The following is a 23253-nucleotide window of genomic DNA, read 5'->3' on the forward strand; positions in this document are numbered from 1 at the left end:
TACGCAAGGAGGGCGGGGTTAGGAAGACAGCTGGGCTTCTTCCTCGCCCTCCCTCCAATGGACTGGCTGGCGCAGTGACTAGCCCTGCCCTTAGTCGGTTTGGCGTTTTCATTGGTCAATTTTTTCCTCGGAGGCTGGCCGTGTGTTGACTCCGCCCACCATACAGGCGGGGTCTCGCCGCTACAGGGGCTGGGACGGTGGGGGTTGCTGAAGCCGCCATCTTGGATTCTGCGGTAGCGGTGGCAGCGGTCCGGCGCCGCTTCTGGGGAGTGGCCTTTCTCTTCCCCTCCCTCCCGGTTCGGTGGCGGCGGCTCCTCCCACTGGGGGGGGGGGTGGCGCGGCGGCGGTGGCATCCACGGCCATGGCGGCGACTACTGCCAACCCCGGTGAGGAGACGGAGGACTGGGGCGCCTCTAAAGGGGAGGGGCTGAAGGGGCTGACAACTGAGGAGACCCAGGACTGACGGGACGGAGCTAGAGCTGTGGCGCCGGGGCGGGGCAGGGGCCGCGAGGGGACAGTGGGGGAGCGGCGACCCGGGGAGGGGCCTGACCCTGGGTACTTGGGTAGACTCGAGGTGGTGGGAGTTGGGGGCTCCCTGTCCTGCGCTCCGCGGGGGCTGCGGCCAGTGCGGGGCTGGCCCACCCTCACTTCTCGGGCGGCGTCTGGTCTGATGTGGTCCTCTTTTAACCCTCTGCTCGCTGGAGCCGCTTGATGCCGAAAACCGTAGGCAGAGTGGCTCGGTTCGCTTTAAGAGTAGTTTGGATTCATAAACACTGGACCACATTGCTGTTTAGTTGAGGTGTTGCTTCCAAACATTTAAAGGTTTAGAGTTTGATTTAAAAAATTAAAAATGGAGATTTCTTTGATACATACGACGTTTCTTTAGGCTGTTACCTCCCACCCGCAACCCTCGTCCGCGTCACGGTTCCCGGACTATGCTTTGAAACTTAGGTCTTGTTTTAAGAGGGCCTGAGTGTCTTTGCCTGCTGAGGGCAGGGGTTTGTGTAATGGTTGTGGTTCGGGACAGGTCTTTCGTCCACAGCCCCAGGTTTAAGTCTTGTTGGGCCTAGATCGATGCAATCTCCAAACTCTTTAAGAAAAGTTTGATTCCACACCATTTCTCAGTTTCGAAAAATAATCAAATATCAAAAAGATCTCACCTTTCTTGTCTAAGAGACGGAGTAGGCTTTAGTGTAGGTCTAGAGAGATGAGATCCTCAAATTACTAGTCCCAGCCCTCTTTCCTCTATGTTACAGTTATTTCTCCTTAGAAGGTATGTCATTTTAGGGGCCTAGTTTATCTCGCAGACCTTGGTCATTTGCAAAATAAAGTCTGTCCTTTTCCAGACAGCAATATATTTGATACCCTTAAAAAAAAAAAAAAAGCCTTGAGGGGTGTGTGTGTGTGTGTTGCGGGGTTGGGGGGGGTGGGCAGAGAATTTCCTGAAAATACAACAGTGGGAGTGATTCCCCCATCCCCACGTTGAAATTTAAGTTAGATTTGTTTTTCATGTTACTGAAAGGCAGTATTATTTTGCGATATCCAGATTTTGATAGGACAGTTGAATCACTGAAATTTCTTTTTCACCATGTTTCTGGGAACAGCTGTTTTAAGAAATGGTTAATTTGTTACATGTCATCTTTTTTAAAATCTTTAAAATTTTTTTTTAAAGGAAAGGGAGGTAAAATTAATGGCAAAAATTACATTGCAGGAAGTGCTGAGTGATGGAATAAAACTATAAAACAGGAAAAATACCGTTATGGCAAACCTGACCTTGGAGTAAAATAACCTATCTGTGAACTGTGGAGTAAACAAACAAGATTTTTAACTGATCACACATTGCAAAATACTTATATAATCCTGGTTAAATTGCAAAGCATTTCTCTTATTAGAAAGTGGCCTGGGTAAACAAGTTTTAGTTCTTATGTCAGAAGCTTTTTTCCAGCTGTGTGGGTGGGGTTGCTGTATTTTGTTTTGTTTTTTAAACAACAGCAACCAGAATGACAGCCTCTTGACCATACTTTTGTAAGCTGATCAATATCAGCTTAAATCTTAGCAGAAAACAGAGAGAAGGGGAGAGGGGGAGAGAGAGAGAGACTGTGTGTGTGTGTGTGTGTGTGGCACGAGCGTGCAGAATCCTTGTTAATGGAACAGTTTTTTTTTTGTTGTTGTTTTTTTTTTTTAACTGTGCTTTGGCTGCCTTGCTTCTGCAATTTTTAGATCCTTTCTTTTTTCTTTTCTCCTCTATTCTTTTTGACACAGGGTCTTGCTCCTCGCTCTGTCACCCAGGCTGGAGTGCAGTGGCAAGATCACTGCTCATGGTAGTCTCCACCTCTGGGGCTCAAGTGATTCTCTCACCTCAGTCTCCTGAATAGCTGGCACTGCAGGTGCCTTGCCACCATGCCCGCTTAATTTTTAAATTTTTTTTGTAGAGACAGATGTCTTGCTATGTTGTCCAGGCTGTTCTTGATCTTCTGGTCTTAAACGAGACTTGTCTCATTCTGTCAAAGTTGGAAATACAGATGTGAGACACTTTGCCTGGCCAGATTTCTTTTTTGATGTTGAAAAATTCTTCTATCTCTTCTAACTTATTGATCCCATGTTCAGTTCAATCAGATCAGAAGATGTATTTTCTTTTTTCTTTTTTCTCTTCGCACTTTTATATCAGGAGGAAGAGATCATAGATATGTTGTGGATTTTTTTTTAAAATAGAGATGGGGTTTCACCGTGTTAGCCAGGATGGTCTCGAACTCCTGACCTCATGATCCACCCACCTCGGCCTCCCAAAGTGCTGGGATTACAAGCGTAAGCCACCATGCCCAGCCTACATTGTGGATTTTTTTTTTTTTTTTTTTTTTTTTTTTTGATACGGAGTTTCGCTCGTTACCCAGGCTGGAGTGCAATGGCGCGATCTCGGCTCACTGCAACCTCCGCCTCCTGGGTTCAGGCAATTCTCCTGTCTCAGCCTCCTGAGTAGCTGGGATTACAGGCACGCACCACCATGCCCAGCTAATTTTTTGTATTTTTAGTAGAGACAGGGTTTCACCTTGTTGACCAGGATGGTCTCGATCTCTTGACCTTGTGATCCACCCGCCTCAGCCTCCCAAAGTGCTGGGATTACAGGCTTGAGCCACTGTGCCTGGCCATTGTGGATTTTTTCGGCAGTCTGTTGCATTTTGGGAAATGAGTTTAATGAATGGAGGGACATTAGGTGGAAATGTACTGTGTTCAGTGAAAAGAAAGTAAATAGTTTTCAGGTCAGAATTCTTTGCTACATTGTCATACCTATATTTCCTTAGAGCCCGTTTTAAGGACCAGGGACATCATGAGTTTTTTCTACTTTGTATTTTTGCTGGAGTACTAATTCTTTAACAACAACAACAAAAAACAAGAAACACTTTTTGTTAGTTTTGGCAAGAAGTTTTTTTTTTTTTTGAGACAGAGGTTTGCTCTTGTTGCCCAGGCTGGAGTGCAATGGTGTGATCTTGGCTCACTGCAACCTCCGCTTCCTGGGTTCAAGTGATTCTCCTGCCTCAGCCTCCTGAGTAGCTGGGATTATAGGCATGTGCCACCACACCTGGCTAATTTTGTATTTTTAGTAGAGGTGGGGTTTTTCCATGTTGGCAAGGCTGGTCTCGAACTCCCAACTTCAGGTGATCCTCCATCTTGGCCTCCCAAAGCGCTGGGATTAAAGACATGAGCTGCTGCGCCTAGCCGAGAAGATTTAAAAAAATATTTCACTCTTCTCTTGAAGCTTCATTTAAGTTAATCCTTTTTAAAAATATATTTATTTTTATTTTTGAGACAGGGTCTCACTCTGCCTCCCAGACTGTAGTGCAGTGGTATAATCATGCTCACTGCAGCCTTGAACTCCTGAGCTCAAGTGATCTTCCCGCCTCAGCCTTCTGAGTATCTGGGTCTATAGACACATATCACCTCACCTGGATACATTTTTCAACTTTTTGTAGAGATGGGATCTTGCTATGTTACCCAGGCTGTTCTTGAACTCCTGGCCTTAAGCAATCTTCCCACCTCAGCCTCCTAAACTGCAGGGCTTATAGGTGTGAGCCACTGACTCAGCCAAGTTAATCCTTAGGGTTAGTAACAGTGCTTGATCATGTTAATTGTGCTGGTGGCCTTGCTGTGTTTTTCAAGGGAACCACGTTCTTCTGCATTTTTCACTGTTGGTGTTGCATTAGAAGAAGAGTAAAATATGGTTTAAACTCTCTAAGAGTTGTTAAAGTAATAGTTCTAATGTGATGATTTTTTTTCTCAAATTGATAATTGTCCATATTCTATCATTTTTCACTAGTTCTGCTTATCACTGGCAAGTAGAACTGAGTGGGTAGGTGGTCACTAATACTTTAGGCTATATCTTTCTTGTCTATGGACTATTAACAGTTTTGAGGAGCACATTTTTTTTTCCCCCATGGGATAGGGTCTTGCTCTGTCACTGAGGCCGGAGTACAGTGACGTAGTCATGCCTCACTGCAGCCTTCATCTCCTGGGACCATGTGATTCTCCCACTTCAGGCTCCTGAGTAGCTGGAACCACAGACATGCACCACTAAGGTTGGCCAATTTTAATTTTTTTTAGAGACAGGGTCTTGCTATGTTGCCCAGGCCAGTCTTGATCTCCTGGCCTCAAGTGATCTTCCTACCTTGGGCCCCCCTAAGAGCTGGGATTATAGGCATAAGCCATCATGCTCAACCAAATGGAATACTTTCTAAATCGAATGTGTTATTTGTAATGCACTGACTGAGGAAATAGTTGGAAGAAGATTAGGTATTTTATTTACAATTCAATATTCAAACTAGAAATGGTGAATGAGTTTGTAGTTGAGTGTAGGTTATTTCTCTCTTGTTTCTGGTATTCTCACTAGCAGAGAATTCTTTTTGTGCTATTACGTACAATTTATTGTAAGGCTGTCATTTAGGAAAAAAAAATTTTTAGCTAATTTTCACCTATGTAACTTACAGTTTTTGCTGCATCAATTAACAAAATTCTTACCTGTTATCTTTATATACGTTTTCAGATACGGGAAAATAGGAATTCATGCAATGTAAAGTTAAGATGTGAAAATATTCTTTTATGGCCAGTCGCGGTGGCTTATGCCTCTAATCCCAGTACTTTGGGAGGCCAAGGCAGGGAGATTACTTGAGCCCAGGAGTTTGAGACCAGCCCGGACAACACGACGAAACCCCTTTTCTTTTATTTTTTTTATTTTTTTGAGACGGAGTTTCGCTCTTGTTACCCAGGCTGGAGTGCAATGGCACGATCTCGGCTCACCGCAACCTCCGCCTCCTGGGTTCAGGCAATTCTCCTGCCTCAGCCTCCTGAGTAGCTGGGATTTCAGGCATGCACCACCATGCCCAGCTAATTTTTTGTATTTTTGGTAGAGACGGGGTTTCACCATGTTGACCAGGATGGTCTCGATCTCTTGACCTTGTGATCCACCCGCCTCGGCCTCCCAAAGTGCTGGGATTACAGGCTTGAGCCACCGCGCCCGGCCTGACGAAACCCCTTTTCTATGAAAAATTACCCAAGCACTGTGGTGTACTTTTATATTCCAAGCTGCTTGGAGGCTGAGATGGGAATATCACCTGAACCTGGGAAGTTGAGGCTGCAGTGAGCTGTGATCGTGCCACTTGCATTCCAGCCTGGGCGTCAGAGTGAGACCCTGTCCCCCAACAAAAAAAGATATTATTTTATTATATTGCAAAGACCTTTTAAAAAGGTATATTTTACTAATTCAGCAGCTGAAATACAGTTAACATTTTTGAAAAGGAAACAGTCTGCGTACTTATTATTTATTTATATTTTGAGACAGGGTGTTGTTTTGTCGCTTAGGCTGGAGTGCAGTGGCACGATTGTAACTCACTGTAGCTTCGAACTCCTGTGCTCAAGCAGGCCACTTCTCTTGGCCTCCCCAAATGCTGGGGTTACAGGCATGAGCCACTGTGCCTAACCTTGCATACTTTTTTTTTTTTTGAGACAGTCTCACTGTCTCCCAGGCTGGAAGGTGGTACTATCTTGGCTCACTGTAACCTTGTGGCCTCCCAGGTTCAAGCGGTTCTCCTGCCTCAGTGTCCTGAGCAGCTGGATTACAGGCGCATGCCACTACACCCAGCTGAGTTTTGTGTTTTTAGTAGAGATGGGGTTTCACCATGTTGGCCAGGCTGGTTTCGATCTCCTGACCTCAAGTGATCTGCCCGCCTTGGCCTCCCAAAGTGCTGGGATTACAGGTGCGAGCCTGTGAGCCATGCATACTTTTTATATAATAGATTTATATCACCAAACTGAATCTTTATTTTCTTAGAAATTAAGAAATAGAAACTTCTGCATTTTTGGAACTCTAGTTTTCTTGTCATCTTGAAATAGTGATCCCTCAACTTAATTTTTTGTGTTTCAGTCCTCCCTTCTCCTTGAACAGTCCATTAAGAGATGAGAGTAATACATTTGATGAGTGTTTTGTGAAAGTCCTTTGTGGTTCTCTATTGTGGATGGCTTTCCTCTCAGGCAGTAACAGTAGGGATTTCCAGTGTCAACTGGTGGTTGATCTTCAAAAACTAAATTGCAACAGTCAAGGAAACTATACTCTTTTTCTTTGATTTAATGTAGGCCATGACATCTTGGGGATGTTTAATTCCAAAACTAGCAAAATTTGAATCATTGATTTTTTGAAACTGGCTTTGGAGCTTTTTCTTCCCCCAGACTGGTTATAAGATTTGTTTAAAATGTTAATGGTGGTACAGTACCATAAAGGGGTACACAATGGTAAAACATCTTGTCAGTGCTATCAAATGTTTTTATGGCTGTATACCTGATTTCATTTAGATTTATCAATAAAAGAGCACGTTTAAACCCCTTCTGAAATGCAGGACCTGAACTCAATGGAGTCTGGGCTCACGTCCCACACCTAATGATAGGGCCTGCTTGTTTGTTTGTTTGTTTGTTTTGAGACAGAGTTGTGCTTTTGTTGCCCAGGCTGGAGTGCAATGGTGTGATCTCGATCTCGGCTCACTGTAACCTCTGCCTCCTGGTTTCAAGCAGTTCTCCTGCCTCAGCCGAGTGGCTGGGATTACAGGCATGCACCACCACACCTGGCTAATTTTATATTTTTAGTGGAGATGGGTTTTCAGTGAGTTTGTCATCTGGTCTTGAACTCCTGACCTCAGGTGATCCACCCGCCTTGGCCTCCCAAGGTTCTGGGATTATAGGCGTGAGCCACTGTGCCAGGCCAGAGCCATCTGTTTTTAAGAATGCTGTCTAATATGCCATGATGATGTTAGTAGGTAGACATCAGTGAATCTTCAGGTTGGAAATAGGACAACGCCTATCATTTTACACTTAAAGAGACAAACCCAGGGAAAGGAGTGGATACTTAAGTTCCTTCTGTATGCCAGACTATACTGTCCTATTTTGTTGACTAGTCTCTATGTCTAGTCTCTAGCAACTATCTCCAGCTTTTCAGATAAATTCTTCAAATTTATGGCACTTTTCATATTTTCATCAGTAGATTTTCTTATTTGTTTTAAAGTTTTTATTAACTTATTTTAGGTAGAGACTGGGTCTCACTCTATTGCCTAGGCTGGTCTCAAACTCCTGGGCTCAAGCAGTCTTCCTGCCTCAGCCTTCCAGTGTGCCGGGGTTACAGGTGTGAGCCACTGTACCAGGTCCATTTTATATTTTCCCTCCACGTTTTCGCTGTAGTTGAATGGATAAGTAAGTTTATGGGTTCAACAGTGTATTTAGGGGTGGATGTACTGACTCATACCTTTAATCCTAGCACTTTGGGAAGCTGAGGTGGTGGATTGCTTGAGCCCAGAAGTTTGAGAACAGCTTGGGCAACATGAAACCCTATCTGTAAAAAAAACAAAAAAACAAAAAATTAGCAGGATATAGTGGCATTCCCTGTAGTAGTCCTAGCCACATGAGGGACTGAGATGGGAGGATGACCCGAGCCTGGGAGGTTGAGGCTGCAGTGAGCTGTAATTGTGCCACTGCACTCCAGTCTGGGCAGCTGGGAGACAGAGTGAGACCCTGTCTCAAAAAACCAAACCAAACCAGCACACTTAGGATATAAGTTCCATGAGAGCAGAACTTTTTTTTTTTTTTTTTTTTTTGAGACAGAGTCTCACTCTGTCGCCAGACGCCAAGCTGGAGTGCAGTGGCACAATCTCGGCTCAGTGCAACCTCTGCCTCCCGGGTTCAAGCAATTCTCCTGCCTCAGCCTCCCGAGTAGCTGGGACTACAGGCACACGCCACCACGCCCAGCTAATTTTTGTATTTTTAGTAGAGATGGGATTTCACCATGTTGGCCTGAATGGTCTTGATCTCTTGACCTCGTGATCTGCCCGCCTTGGCCTCCCAAAGTGCTGGGATTACAGGCTTGAGCCACCGCGCCTGGCCAAGAGCAGAACTTTTGCTTTCCTTGTTCACTATAGCACCACAGTGCTTGCAGTGAGTGAGTGCCTAGTATATAGGATTAGAGTTCAATAAATATTTGTTGAATAAAAATGAATATGAAATCCAGCTTTGGAGGCTCATCCCTTTATACACTGTTAATGTGAAAATATTTTTGAAGGGATAAGACTAATTAAGCCATTGATATTATGAATTTATTCTAACTATAATAATATCTAACATTTATTAGTAATATATATACCAGCTGTTCTCATTTAATTTTTATAACAATTGTGTTAGGTAAGTATTATTATCCTTGTTTCACAGATGAAGAAACTAAGACACAGAGAGTGAATAAGTAACTTGTCTGAAGTCACATAGCAACTAGAATGTAGAGACAAAATTTTATTGTTGGCAGTCTGTCTACACAGTCATCCTTCCTAATCTCTAAGTTAAAAGATTTTTTTCCATTTTGACTTAGAGTGACTTTCCTACTGAAATGTACTACATTGTATGTCTTTTAAGAAAGAGGTAGGTGGAGTATCATCTTTTTTGTCGATGAAAAGGGTGAAATACCACATTAGGCAGCCTAGGGGACAAGGCATTGCTTGGATGGAGAACTGAGTGCAAGGTGCTGAAAAAAGGAACTAGAAGAGTAGTTTCCAGGCTGAGTGTGAAGGCTCACACCTGTAATCTCAGCACTTCAGGAAGCCAGGGTGAGAGGATTCTTTGAGCCCAGGAATTGGAGATGAGCCTGGGCAATATAGTGAGACCTCGTCTCCACAAAAATATATATTAAGAAATTAGCTAGGTGTGGTGGTGGATGCCTGTAGTCCCAACTACTTGGGAGGCTGAGGTGGGAGGATCTCTTGAGCTTGCTAGGTTGAGGCTGCACCGAGCCATGATCGTGCCACTGGATTGTAGTCTGGGTGACAGAGTAAGGCCCTGTATCCAGGAAAAAACAAACAAACAAACAAACAAACAAAAAAACAGTTTCCTAAAATCTTTTCTGTAACCTTCTATATTTCTTTGTCCTAGTTTTGTGTTTCAATTCTTTAAACACTTTTAAGGGGTTTTTTGAGACCAGGTCCTGCTGAAGGACCTGCTGTGTCAGCCAGTCTGGAGTGCAACAGCATGACCATAGGTCGCTGCAATACCTCCAATTCTTAGGCTCAAATGATTCTCCCTCCTCAGTTTCCTGAGTAGCTAAGACTGTAGGTATGCACCATCATGCCCAGCTAATTTTTTAATTTTTTGGAGACAGGCTCTTGCTATGTTGCCCAGGCTGGTCTTGAACTACAGTCCTTGAGTGATCCTCCTGCTCTTGGCCTCTCAGATTGCTGAGATTACAGGCATGAATAATTACGCACTGCGGCTTTTAGGGTTGTTATTAGAATCCTTCTCCAAGTTCTTGATATTCCATAATTGAGCTACTCCTTGAAACGTGATTTCAGAGGCCTTTATCACGGATTGTTCCTTCTTTGTCCTTTTTGCTTATCTTCTTCTTCTTTTTCAGTATGCTTCTACTTTTCTATTCTCATCCTTGAGGCTAGGACTCTTTTGAGACAAGGTCTTGCTATGTTGCCCAAGTTGGTCTTGAACTCCTCAGTGCAAATGATCTTCCCATCTTTGCTTCCAAATTAGCTGGGATTACAGGTGTACACCACAGTGCCTGGTTGGGGCTGAAACTGTTAACTAAACAGTAAACCAAGCAGTTTCCTTCATTTCTTTCCGTTTGTCCACCTACCTGCCTTCCTAGCTGCTTACCTTCCTATTTCAACTGGGCGTTGAGATGGTACCTACTATAATCCCATTCTCTTTGGTTTTTCCTTCCCTCTTTCCTTCCTTCCTTCCTTCTTTTCTTCTTTTCTTCCTCCCTCCCTCCCTTACCTCCCCTCTCCTCCCCTCCCGTCCTCTCTTCCTCTGTTCTTCTCTTCCTCTCTTGTCTTTTCTTTTTTTTTTCTCTTTCCTTCCTTTCTTTTTTCTTTTTCTTTCTTTCTTTCCTTCCTTTCTTCTTTCTTCCTTTCTCCTCTCTTTCTTTCTTTCTTCCTTTCCTTTCCTTTTTTTCTTTTCTTTCTTTTCTTTCTTTCTTTCTTTTTTTTTTTTTTGATGGAGTCTCACTCTGTTGCCAGGCTAGTGTGCAGTGGTATGATCTTGGCTCACTGCAACCACCACTTCCCAGGTTCAAGCAATTGTCCTGCCTCAGCCTCCTGAGTAGCTGGGACTACAGGTGTGCCACCACGCTCGGCTAGTTTTTGTATTTTCAGTAGAGACAGGGTTTCACCACATTGGTCAGGATGGTCTTGACTTCCTGACCTCATTATCGGCCCACCTCTTCCCCCCCCAAAGTGCTGGAATTACAGTTGTGAACCACCTGGCCAATTCTATTCCCTTTGTATTAGTCCATTCTCACACTGCTGTAAAGAACCACTTGAGACTGGTTAATTTATGAAGAAAAGAAGTTTAAATGACTCATGGTTCTGCAGGCTGTATGGGAGGCATGGCTGGAGAGGCCTCAGGAAACAAGGAATTATGGTGGAAGGCTAAAGGGAAGCAAGCATGTCTTTACATGGCCAGCAGGATAGAGAGAGAGAAGGGGAAGGTGCTACACACTTTCAACAACCAAATCTTTTGAGAACTCTATCATGAGACAGCACTAGGAGGATGGTGCCAAACCATTAGAAACCAGCCCCGTGATCCAAAAACCTGCCACCAGGCTGCACCTTCAACACTGGGGATTATAATTTGACATGAGTTTTGGGTAGGGACACAGAGCCAAACCATATCACCCTTCATTTATCTTTTATGTATCAAAGACTTCAAAATTTTTATTTCTGGCTTCTCACATAAATTACCTTCCTATATTTTTGTCTATTTAAAAGACCCCACCTCTTTTTTTTAAGTTGAGACAAGGTTTTGTTCCAGGCTGGTCTTGAACTCCTGGGCTCAAGCAGTCCTCTTCAGCCACCTGAGTAGCTGGACCTACTGGTGTGTGCCATTGTGCCTGGCTGCATCTCTGTTTGAGTAGTGTTTTTTTTTTTTTTAATTTATAGAGACAGGGTTTCACTATGTTGCCCAGACTAATTTTGAACTGCTGAGATGAAGTAGTCCTCCCGCCTTGGTCTCCCTAGTATAGGGGTTATAGGTGTATGACACTATGCCTAGCTCTATTTGAGTAATCTTTTTTTTTAAAGACAGAGTCTTTCTGTGTTGCCCAGGCTGCAGTGCAGTGGGGCAATCTTGGCTCACTGCAGTCTCCATCTCCTGGGTTCAAATGATTCTTGTGCTTCAGCCGCATGAGTAGCTGGGACTACAGTGTGTCACCAGGCTGCAGTGCAGTGGGGCAATCTTGGCTCACTGCAGTCTCCATCTCCTGGGTTCAAATGATTCTTGTGCTTCAGCCGCATGAGTAGCTGGGACTACAGTGTGTCACCACATCTGGCTAATTTTTTGTGTTTTTAGTAGAGATGGGGTTTCACCATGTTGGCCAAGCTGGTCTTGAACTCCTGGCCTCAAGCAGTCTAGCAGCCTTGGCCTCCCAAAGTGCTGGGATTACAAGTGTCAGCCATCGTGCCCAGCCTCTGTTTAAATAATCTTTAACATCCTATATTTGTACGTGCTCACCAGAATTTCCTTCAAATCTGCTGTCCTTCCTACCTTTCTGTATCTTTCATGACTATTAAAGTTCAGTTTTTCATTTCCCCAGGCTATGGAACTATAAGTGTTTGGATTTTTTTACTTCTTATGTATTTATCTGGGTTATTACCTCTTCTTGGGTCTTTTGCCAAATATACGTGTGTGTGTGTTTACATACATACATAAACGTTATTTAAATCAAAACTATACATGCATATATTAATATTTAATGACTTAGTTTTATAATGTTACAGAAAACATTATAAGAAAGTCCTCTACTCCGTTTTCCTCATTTCCTTCTCTCCAGTGGCATCATTTTTATTTCTTTTAACAGAATTCTTTATTTCTGTTTAAATAAAATGTCCCAGTGAAGAAAGACTTTAGTTTCTAGATTGAAGGGACCATGAAAATATCAAGGCACATTATGCTGAAATTTCAGCATCAGATAGAAAGAGAATATTCTATAAGCTTCAGAGAGATTAAGATTGTTCACATTCAAAAGATTCAGGAATCAGATTGTATTTATTTCTTAGTAGTCATGCTAGAAAGTAGATGTTGGAGTAAGCCGGCATAGTGGCTCAGGCCTATAGTCCCAGCACTTTGGGAGGCTGAGGCAGGTGGATCACCTGAGATCAAGAGTTTGAGACCAGCGTGGCCAACATCGAGAAACTCCATCTCTACTAACAATACAAAAATTCACTGGGCGTGGTGGTGTGCACCTGTAGTACCAGCTAAAAAGGAGGCTGAGGCTGGAGAATTGCTTGAACCTGGGAAGCAGAGGTTGCAGTGAGCTGAGATCGCGCCACTACTCTCCAGCCTGGGTGCAAGAGCACAAAAAAAACAAAACAACAGCAACAACAAAAAGACCTTGGAGCAATGCCTTCAAAATTCTGAGGGAAAATAAATTCTAATTTAGAATTCCATACCCAAGCAACCTATCAGTTAGTGAAATAAGAGATATTTTTATATATCCGAGATATTCCTACACCTTTTCAGGAATCCACTAGACAATAGGCTCCGCCAGTAGGAGAGAGTAAACCAACAAAGTGGAGATATGGAATATAGGAAATAGGCAGTACAACACAGAAGAAAAATGAAACATGTAGTATGCATACATTGGTGTTAGTTTTCCTGTTTTCAGTCTAGGTCTCTCACTTTCACTTGCCTGGTGTTAACTAGACGGCAAGACCTTTGATTTATACTCTCCAAAGAGTAAATCTGTCTTTTGACAGGATGGGGAGGGGTAGTTGCCTTGTTTAGAAGGAATAGAGAAGAGGATCTAGGAATCCATCTGTGTAGTAAACAGATGTTGAACTAATTCTCATTTTTACTTCATTCACCCCACCCTGCATACCCAGAGGTACCTGGAGCCACCAGCTTCTGAGACTTTGGGGATTCCATAGTGTAAATTGAATTGGTTTTCTACTTTTTCCCTTGTCAGTTCAGGATTTAGTTCTTGTCGATCTGCCAGGGCAACAGTCCATTTTATCTCTAGTTTCAAAGAAGGTATTGCTCTTCTCTTATTCTTTCCATCCTTGTGATTTTATGTCTTGTGTAAAAATTTTTTCTTTTTTAAAATTTTTTCCTGTGTGTGAGTGAGAAGAGAAAGTAGATCTAGCTAGATATATTTAATCCATTATCCTTACTCAGAAGTTGCATAGTTAAAAATTTTAGAAGTAACTACCTTTTCATCCTGCTATCCTGATTTAGGCCTTTATCACCTTGTTTGTTTGTTTGTTTGTTTGTTTTTGAGACGGAGTTTTGCTCTTGTTACCCAGGCTGGAGTGCAATGGCGCGTTCTCGGCTCACCGCAACCTCCGCCTCCTGGGTTCAGGCAATTCTCCTGCCTCAGCCTCCTGAGTAGCTGGGATTACAGGCACGCACCACCATGCCCAGCTAACTTTTTGTATTTTTAGTAGAGACGGGGTTTCACCATGTTGACCAGGATGGTCTAGATCTCTCGACCTTGTGATCCGCCCGCCTCAGCCTCCCAAAGTGCTGGGATTACAAGTTTGAGCCACCGCGCCCGGCCTCACCTTGTTTTTGTTGAGTCTTGTCTCCCTACTTCTATTACTTCAAACTTTAAATCTGTCAGATGACTTTTAATTTATATTTTCATCTTATTTGACTTAAAGTTGTATTTTTGTTGTTGAATCTGATCCAGGTGTTTTGTCATGGCATTCTAGGCTTTCTCTCGGTTAGCACTTGACATCTTACCTTTTATAGGTCTTTTTCCTTACAGCTCTTCACAGTTGCTGTTATGTGCCACGTAATGACATTTTGGTCATCAAAGGACTGCATATTCAGTGATGATGGTCCAATAAGATTATAATGGAGATGAAAAATTTCCATTGCCCAGTCATATCATAGTTGTCATAAGGTCTTAGCACACCTTTTCTATGTTTAGATATATAAATAGTTACCATTGAGTTACAGTTGCTTGTAGTATTCAGTATAGTAACATGTTGTACAGGTTGGGAGTATTGGGCTATACCATATAGCCTAGGTGTGTGTGGCTATACTGTCTAGATTTCTGTAAGTTTGCTCAATGATATTCATACAATGTTGAAATCTCCTAATGACCCATTTCTCAGAATGTATTCCTGTTGTTAAGTGATGCATAACTGTATTTGCATATCTCCCTTTAGATTTTCTCTCGTCTTTTGTCTACGTGGAATGCCTTTTTTTTCTCCTTTACTTTTTTTCTTTGAGGTGGAGTTTTGTTCTGTTGCCCAGGCTGGAGTGCAGTGGTGCAATTGGCTCACTGCAATCTTTGCCTCCCGGGTTCAAGTGATTCTCCTACCTCAGCCTCCTGAGTAGCTGGGATTATAGGCGCCTGCCACCATGCCTAGCTCATTTTTTGTATTTTTAGTAGAGATGGGGTTTCACCATGTTGGTCAGGCTGGTCTCAAACTCCTGACCTCAGGTAATCCCCCTGCCTCAGCCTCCCAAAGTGTTGGGATTACAGGCGTGAGCCACTGTGCCCAGCCTTCTTTACTTTTTTTAAGGCCCAGCTTGATTTACCTTTTTAAAACTTCCCCATGGGCTGGTTGCCTGCCTGCCTTACTTCCTTCAGTTTCTTCTTCATATTGAGCATTTTCTCTGCGAGGGACTATGCCAGGCCTTGATTTAAACCAGGATTATCTTTTCCTTCTCTGAATTTCCCTAGCACTCTTTTTTTTGAGACAGAGTCTTACTCTGTTGCCCAGGCTGGAGTGCAGTGGCGTGATCTTGGCTTACTGTAACCTCTGCCTCCCAGGCGATTCTCATGCCTCAGCCTCCTAAGTAGCTGGGATTATCGATGTGCACCACCAAACCTGACAGATTTTTGCATTTTTAATAGAGACAGGGTTTTGCTGTGTTGGCTAGGCTGGTCCCAAACTCTTGACCTCAAGGAATCTCCCCGCCTCAGTCTCCCAAAGTGCTGGGATTACAGGCATGAGCCACTGCGCCTGACCTCCATGGTACTCTTATATCCTGTATAAACTTATCACTAAAAGTATGATTTTTTTTTTTTTTTAAATAGAGGCAGGGTCTCATTGTTGCCTAGGCTTGTGTTTTTTGAGACTGAGTTTCACTCTTGTTGCCCAGGCTGGAGTGCAATGGCACGATCTCAGTTTACTGCAACCTCCGTCTCCTGGGTTCAAGCAGTTCTCCTGCCTCAGCCTCCCAAGTAGTTGGGATTACAGGCATGTGCCACCATGCCTGGCTAATTTTTGTATTTTTAGTAGACATGGGGTTTCTCCTTGTTAATCAGGCTGTTCTCAATCTCCCAACCTCAGGTGATACGCCCTCCTCAGCCTTACAAAGTGCTGGGATTACAGGCGTAAGTCGTTGTGCCCGGCCTGCCCAGGCTAGTTTTGAACTCTTGAGCTCAAGCAATCTTCATGCCTTGGCTTTCCAAAGTGCTGGTATTATAGACATGAGCCACTGTGCCTAGCCCTGAACTTTTTTAAAAAATGGAAACAAATGTTTTTTCTTAGGAAAGTAACATATGCTCACTATTTCAAATTTATAGGCTGAAATAGGAAAATTAGCAGTAACATAAAAATATGCTCAGCCTTAATGTATGTTAAACTAACAGTGATAATCCTTTTTTATCAAGAAAATGACCAAAAATTTGAAGGATTGCCAAAACATAATGCTGTTGGAGATACGGATACATTGATGCAGTCAGTGAGGCTCTAAAGTGGTATAACTTCCTTGTTGGGTAATGGGCAATCAAAATTTTAAATGTGCCTACCCTTAGGCCCTGGGAAGTCATTTTCAGAAATAATACGGAAGTAGTGGCACCTGTGAATGAAGACACACAATGATGTTCATTGAAACATTGTGATAGTGAAGGTTTGAATGTCATAACTATACATTTATAGTACAGAGTACCATGTAACTGTTAAAAAGAATGACCTATACCTGTGTTTATTGCCATAACAATATGTTGTTACATGGAAGAGAAAAAGTTCAGAATAAATATAGATGGTCCTCGACTTATGGTGGGGTTATGTCTCAATAAACCCATTGTAAATTGAAAATATCCTAAGTCAAAAATGCATTTAATACACCTAACCTATTAAACATTATAGCTTAGCCTAGATCACCTTAAACGTGTGCAGAATACTTGGATTAGCCTACGGTGGGCAAAATAATCTAACTTAAATTTTACTTTATAATAAAGTGTTGGATATTATGTAACTCACAGAACACTGTACATTATGCTGAAATTTTAATGGCTTCCCATCATTATAAAGGTGGAAAGCCCCAGGTGGAACTATTGTAAGTCAGGACAGTTTGTATAGTATGACCATTTTTTTTTGTGTGTGTGTGAAAATTACCAAAACCCTGGCTGGGTGTAGTGGCTCACACCTGTAATCAGGCACATACCACATGTATGGCTAATTTTGTTTATTTTTTGTAGAGATGGGGTCTCACTATGTTGCTCAGGGTGGTCTTGAACTCCTGGACTTAAATGATCCTCCTGCCTTGGCCTTCCAAAGTGCTAGCCTGACAGGTGTAAGCCACCATGTTCAGCTCCAGTTTCTTTATCTGTTAACTTGTAGATAGACACTTGGGTTGCCCTCACCCTTGACTATTGGTGAATAGTACTTCTATGAACATGAGTATACAAATGTTTCTTTGAGATCCTGCTTTTGATTCTTTCTGGTATATACCCAGAAGTGGAATCGCTGGATCATGTGGTAATTCTATTTTTTAATTTTAATTTTTTTTTTTTTTTTGAGATGGTATCTTGCTATTCTTCCCAGCCTGGTCTTGGACTCAGGATCCTTCTGTCTCAGACCCTTGAGTAGCTGGGACTACAGGTGCGCACCACTGCACCTCGCTTTATTTTTAGTTTCTGGAGGCATCTCCATACTGTTTTCTATTGTGGTTACACCATTTTACATTTCCACTAGCAATGCATAAAGGTTTTAATTTCTCCAGATCCTTGCCAATACTTTATTTATTTATGTATTTTTGGATATTAATCATTTTAATGGGAATTAAATGCTTTCTCATTGTGGTTTTGATTTGCATTTCCCTAGTCATTAGTTATGTTGAGCACTTTACATGTATTTATTGGCCAGTAGTAAATCTTCTTTGCAGATACGCTTATTCAAGTTCTTTGCCCCTTTTAAAATTGGGTTTGCTTTTTTGTAGGAGCTGTTTATATGTTTTGTTTATTTGTTTATTTGTTTATTTATTTTTTTGAGGTGGAGTCTTGCTCTGTCGCCCAGGCTGGATTGCAGTGGCGTGATCCCAGCTCACTGCAACCTCTGCCTCCTGGGTTTAGTTAATTCTCCCTGCCTCAACCTCCCTCCTGAGTAGCTGGGATTACAGGCACCCACCCACCTGCCCAGCTAATTTTTGTATTTTCAATAGAGACAGGGCGTCACCATGTTGGCCAGGCTGGTCTTGAACGCCTAACCTCAGGTGATATGCCTGCCTTGGCCTCCCAAAGTGTGTGAGCCACTCAAAGTGTGATTACAGGTGTGAGCCACCGTGCCTGGTTGTTATTTATATATTTTGGATATTAATCCTGTGTTGCATATATGATTTGAAAAATTATTTTCTTCCTGGCATGGTGACTCACACCTGTATTCCTAGCACTTCGGGAGACTGAGGTGGGCAGATCACCTGAGGTCGGGAGTTCGAGACCAGCCTGGCCAACATGGTGGAACCCCATCTGTACTAAAAATATAAAAATTAGCCAGGCATGGTGGTGCATGCCTGTAATCCCAGCTATTCGGGAGGCTGAGGCTTGAGAATTACTTGAACCTGGGAGTTGGAGGTTGCAGTGAGTTGAGATCACACTACTGCACTCCAGCCTGGGTGACAGAGTAAGACTCTGTCTCAAAAAAAAAAAGAGAATTTTTTTTTTCTATTCAATAGATTGGCTTTTCACTCTGTTGATACTGTTATTTGATGCACAAAATATTGTGCATTATACAGTATGAACTAACAAGAATAATGAGATATGTGTGTACAATTGTGTGTGTAGATAGATATGCATGATGTATATTTAAATGAAAAGAGCAAGTTGAAGATCAGGACTCCATTTTTACTAGAAAAAAATGCAAAAATGTACCTTTTTTTTTTTTTTTTTTTTTTTTTTTGACAGGGTCTCACTCTGTTTTCCAGGGTGGTATGTAGTAGTGCAGTCATGGCTCACTGCAGCCTTGACCTCCCAGACTCAAATGATCCTCCCACATCAACCTCTTGAGTAGCTAGAACTATAGGCATACACCACCATGCTGGATAACTTGTATTTTTTTTACATATGGGGTTTCACTTTGTTGCAAAGGCTAGTCTTGAACTCCTGAGCTCAAATGATCTGTCCACCTTGGCCTCCCAAGGTTCTTGGATTACAGGGATGAGCCACTGTGCCCAGCCTATACCTGTTTTGTTTACAGAGTTAGGTATATATAAACTGAGATAAAAAATCAGAGATAAAATGTACTCAAGGCTGTGCTCTGTGGCTTACCCCTATAATCCCAGTGCTTTGGGAAGCTGACCTGGGAGGAGTGCTTGAGCTCAGGAGTTCAAGACCAGCCTGGGTAACATAGGGAGACCCTGTCTCTACCAAAAAAAAAAAAAAAAAAAAAAAAATCAACTAGGTGCAGTGGTGCCCACCTGTAGTACCAGCTACTTGGGAAGCTGATGGAGGAGGATAACTTGAGCACGGGAGGTTGAGGCTGCAGTGAGCCATGATCATGCCACTGTACTCCAGCCTCGGCTAGATAGAGTGAGACACTGTCTTAAAAAAAAAAAAAAAAAGACCAGATGGGGTGGCTCATACCTGTAATCCCAGCACTTTGGGAGGCCAAGGCAGGCAGATCACAAGGTCAAGAGATTGAGACCATCCTGGCCAACATGGTGAAACCCCTTCTAAACTAAAAATACAAAACATAGCTGGGCTTGGTGGCATGCACCTGTAGTCCCAGCTACTCAGGAGGCTGAGGCATAGTGAGCTATGATTGCACCAGTGCACTCTAGCCCAGGCAACAGAGTGAGACCTGGTCTTAAAAAAAAGCAAGAAGAGCAATCTGGATACGAGCATTTGGGATTTTTAGCAAACTGCTGAGATTCTGTCTATAGCTTGAAACTTTCTTTTAGCTAACTTGATGATACTGGTGATAAGCAAGGACCGTCTTTTTTTAAATGTTTACTTCATTATTTTCTTGACAGAAATGACATCAGATGTCCCATCACTGGGTCCAGCCATTGCCTCTGGAAACCCTGGACCTGGACTTCAAGGCGGAGGAGCCATTGTCCAGAGGGCTATTAAGCGGCGGCCAGGGTGAGTGAGTGTAGTGTGTTACAAATGTCTCTCCAGAAACCAGCTTTATTTATTTAGTTTGCTGAACCCACTTGGCTATTCCTGACTGTAACTCTTCAACTTGAATACTTACTGTACTGCTGTCATATAAGTCTCCTTAGTCCCTGAATTTTTTCTTATGAACAATTTACGTTTTTATCTAAGTTTCCTGTAAGCAGTTCTTTTTTTAAACAAAAAATTTCTGTAAGATAAAGGACTGTAGCTAAGTCCAGAGATTTCACTATGCCTAAGAAAACTGCTGCTTTCATTAAGCTTTGTGTCTATATTCTCAAAATCATTTTGATGGGATGCTTTTCTGAATTTAGAGAATGCTGAGCTCTAGAATAGCTCTCTTCCAACATATTGATATGTTGCTCGGTTTGGAATAGTCCATTCAGTTCCAAAAGTATTTATTAAATTCCTAATTAGTGTTACGGCATTGTGCTGATCCAAGTAGGATGTAAAGATAAATAAGACACAGTCCTTGTCTCGAAGTTGCTTGTGTTCTGACAGAAATAATTATTATACACATAAAGTTATGATAAACTATGCCTAGTTTTGTTAGAAAGGAACAAATTTGGTGCTATGTTTTTCTGTGTATGGAAATATACATTTGGTTGGTAAAGATTGAGAAAGATTCAGAAAGAAGGTTGTTTTAGAGGGGCCTGGAGGAGTGGGCACTATTTTATTTAATTTTTGGTATTAAATTTCCCTTTTACCTTTTTTTTTTTTTTCTTTATGATGGAGCCTCACTCTGTCACCAGGTTGGAGTGCAGTGGCACGATCTCAGCTCACTGCAACCTATACCTCCTGGGTTCAAGCGATTCTCCTGCCTCAGCCTCCAAAGTTGCTGGGACTACAGGTGTGTGCCACCATGCCCAGCTAATTTTGTAATATTAGTAGAGACGGAGTTTCACCCCATCTCTGACAGAGTTTCAGGCCAGGATGGAATCGATCTCTTGACCTCGTGATCTGCCTGCCTTGGCCTCCCAAAGTGCTGGGATTACAGGCGTGAGCCACCATGCCCAGCCTTTCCTTCTTTTTCTTTTTAAAAATTATATAGCTAATTACAACCAGTCTTTAGGTTTTTGTCCCACCAATAGTAATGGAAGAATGATGCCTGGGTTAATGGTAACATAAGTAACATATTAAGACTTGATATGTGTTTAGGAGCTTTACACATTTTAACACATTTGCTGAAGCATAAGGTAAGTAAGTAACTTTCTAAGATTGTAAAGCTAGTAAGTGTCAGGTATAGGATATGAACTTTGCAAGTTTAGCTTTGTAGTTTACTCTTTTAAACACTGTTATGGTTACATATAGTAGCAAACAATTAGAAGTATTATAAATATTAAAATTAAGGCATCACTTGAGAAAGTTCTAGTATATTTAAAATGGAATGCTGTGTAGTTAGAAGTGACATGTTTCAGTATAGAAAAATGTTCACAATCTATTAAGAAAGGTTATGATAGTATTTCACTATCAAAAAATATGTATAACATGTACATAGGAAAAAACACTGAAAGAATACACAGATTTCTGTGTAATAGTATTATGGGTGATTTATGGTTTCTTTTTTTTTTTTTTTTTTTTTTTTTTTCAGATTTTCTTAAATGAACATGTATGATTGGTAATCAGAAAAATATATTAAAGGAAGTCTTAAAAATTTTTTTGTTGTTCTTTTAGAGACAGGGTCTTGCTCTGTCACTGTGGCTGGAGTGCAGAGGCACAGTCATGGCCCACTGCAGCCTCAAACTCTGGCCTCAAGCAGTCTTCCTGCCTTGGCCTCCCAGAGTACTGGGATTACAGGTGTGAGCCACTTCACCTGTCCCAAAAGAAATCTTTTAATATTTCTTTTATTTTTATTTTATTATTTTTTTGAGACAGAGTCTCGCTCTGTCTTCAGGCTGGAGTGCAGTGGTGCCATCTCAGCTCACTACAACCCCCACCTCCTGGTTTCAAGCAATTCTCCTGCCTCAGCCTCCTGAGCAGCTGGTTCTAAAGGTGGGCACTACCACGCCTGGCTAATTTTTGTATTTTTAGTAGAGACAGCATTTTACCATGTTGGCCAGGATGGGCTCACTCAATCTTTTGACCTTGTGATCCACCCGCCTTGGCCTCCCAAAGTGCTGGAATTAGAGGCATGAGCCACCATACCTGGCCTAATATTTCTTTTAAAGAAAGATGGGAAAATACAGAAGATTAGAAAGAACAATAAAATGGCCAAAATGTACTTCCATGTTTTTTAGTGCATGTCCTTCAGTCTTTATATATAAATTGTTTTCAATAGATATATAATTAGTAGTTTTATATAGTTTTATATAGCCTGGTCTTGTCATTTCTTTTTTTCTTTTGAGGTGGAATTTTGCTCTTGTTGCCCAGGCTGGAGTGCAATGGCATGATCTTGGCTCACTGCAACCTCCACCTCCCGGGTTCAAGTGATTGTCCTGCCTCAGCCTCCCGAGTAGCTGGGATTACAGGTGTGCACCACCTTCCCCAGCTAATTTTGTATTTTTAGTAGAGATGAGGTTTCTCCATGTTGGTCAGGCTGTTCTCCAACTCCCAACCTCAGGTGATCTGCCTGCCTTGGCCTCCCAAAGTGCCAGGATTACAGGCATGAGCCACCGCGCCTGTTCATTCTTTTTACCTTAAATAATAAGCAATGCACACCACACATACACATACACACACACACACACACACACTCTCTCTCTCTCTCTCTCTCTCTCTCTCTCAGATTATAGGCATGAGCCACCGTGAGCATCCGGTCTTTTCACTTTATATAAATAATAAGCAATACACCACCGCCCCCAACACACACACACACACATTTTAGAGACAGAGTCTTGCTCTATTGCCCAGGCTGGAGTGCCCTGGCATGATCATGTCTTATTATACCCTCAATCCCTGGCCCCAAGCAGTCCTCCTACCTCAGTTCCCCAAGTAGCTGGGACCACAGGCGTATGCCACTGTACCTGGCTATTTTTTTTTTCTTTTTAGAAACAAGGTCTCACTGCGTTGCCCAGGCTGCTCTAAAACTACTGTGCTATAGCAGCTCTCCCTCCTCAACCTCCTAAAAAGTGTTGGGATTACAGACGTGACCTACTTCACTCAGCCCTTTTTAAAAAAGATTGTTATATATTCTATGTAAACATAATTTTTAATGGTTGCATGAAAGGATGTACTTCCTATTTTGGGTTATTTAAATTGTTTTGAAGATTTTGCTGTTATATATAATGCTGCAAAGAACTTCTTTGTACCTAAACTTTTTTTCCTATTTCATATTATTTGTTTAGATTCTTAAAAATGGAGTTATTAATGCCAGCACTTTGAGAGGCTGAGGTAGGAGGATTACTCAAGCCCAAGAATTTGAGACCAGCCTAGGAAAAATCACGAGA

The 23253-nt window shown here is 42.2% G+C and overlaps 1 protein-coding gene across 6 annotated transcripts in view; it reads left to right on the top strand.

The window, feature by feature from the left end:
* Positions 1-237: 237 nt before the first annotated feature.
* The window catches only part of ARNT (aryl hydrocarbon receptor nuclear translocator), a 69128-nt gene continuing 46112 nt past the window's right edge, over positions 238-23253 (top strand). For 4 of the 6 annotated variants that reach the window (XM_039459798.2, XM_039459799.2, XM_039459801.2 and 1 more), the window contains exons 1-2: positions 238-386; positions 19726-19837. In XM_039459798.2, coding sequence (XP_039315732.1) covers positions 362-386; positions 19726-19837 — 137 coding nt within the window. In that variant the 5' untranslated portion in view covers positions 238-361. Of the gene's footprint in view, positions 387-3873; positions 4572-19725; positions 19838-23253 lie in introns of those variants that run through there. The other 2 variants (XM_039459800.2, XM_074389612.1) reach the window with 2 other exon arrangements.

The sequence above is a fragment of the Saimiri boliviensis genome, chromosome 19 (assembly GCF_048565385.1).
Source record: "Saimiri boliviensis isolate mSaiBol1 chromosome 19, mSaiBol1.pri, whole genome shotgun sequence".
In the NCBI taxonomy this organism is placed as follows: domain Eukaryota; kingdom Metazoa; phylum Chordata; class Mammalia; order Primates; family Cebidae; genus Saimiri; species Saimiri boliviensis.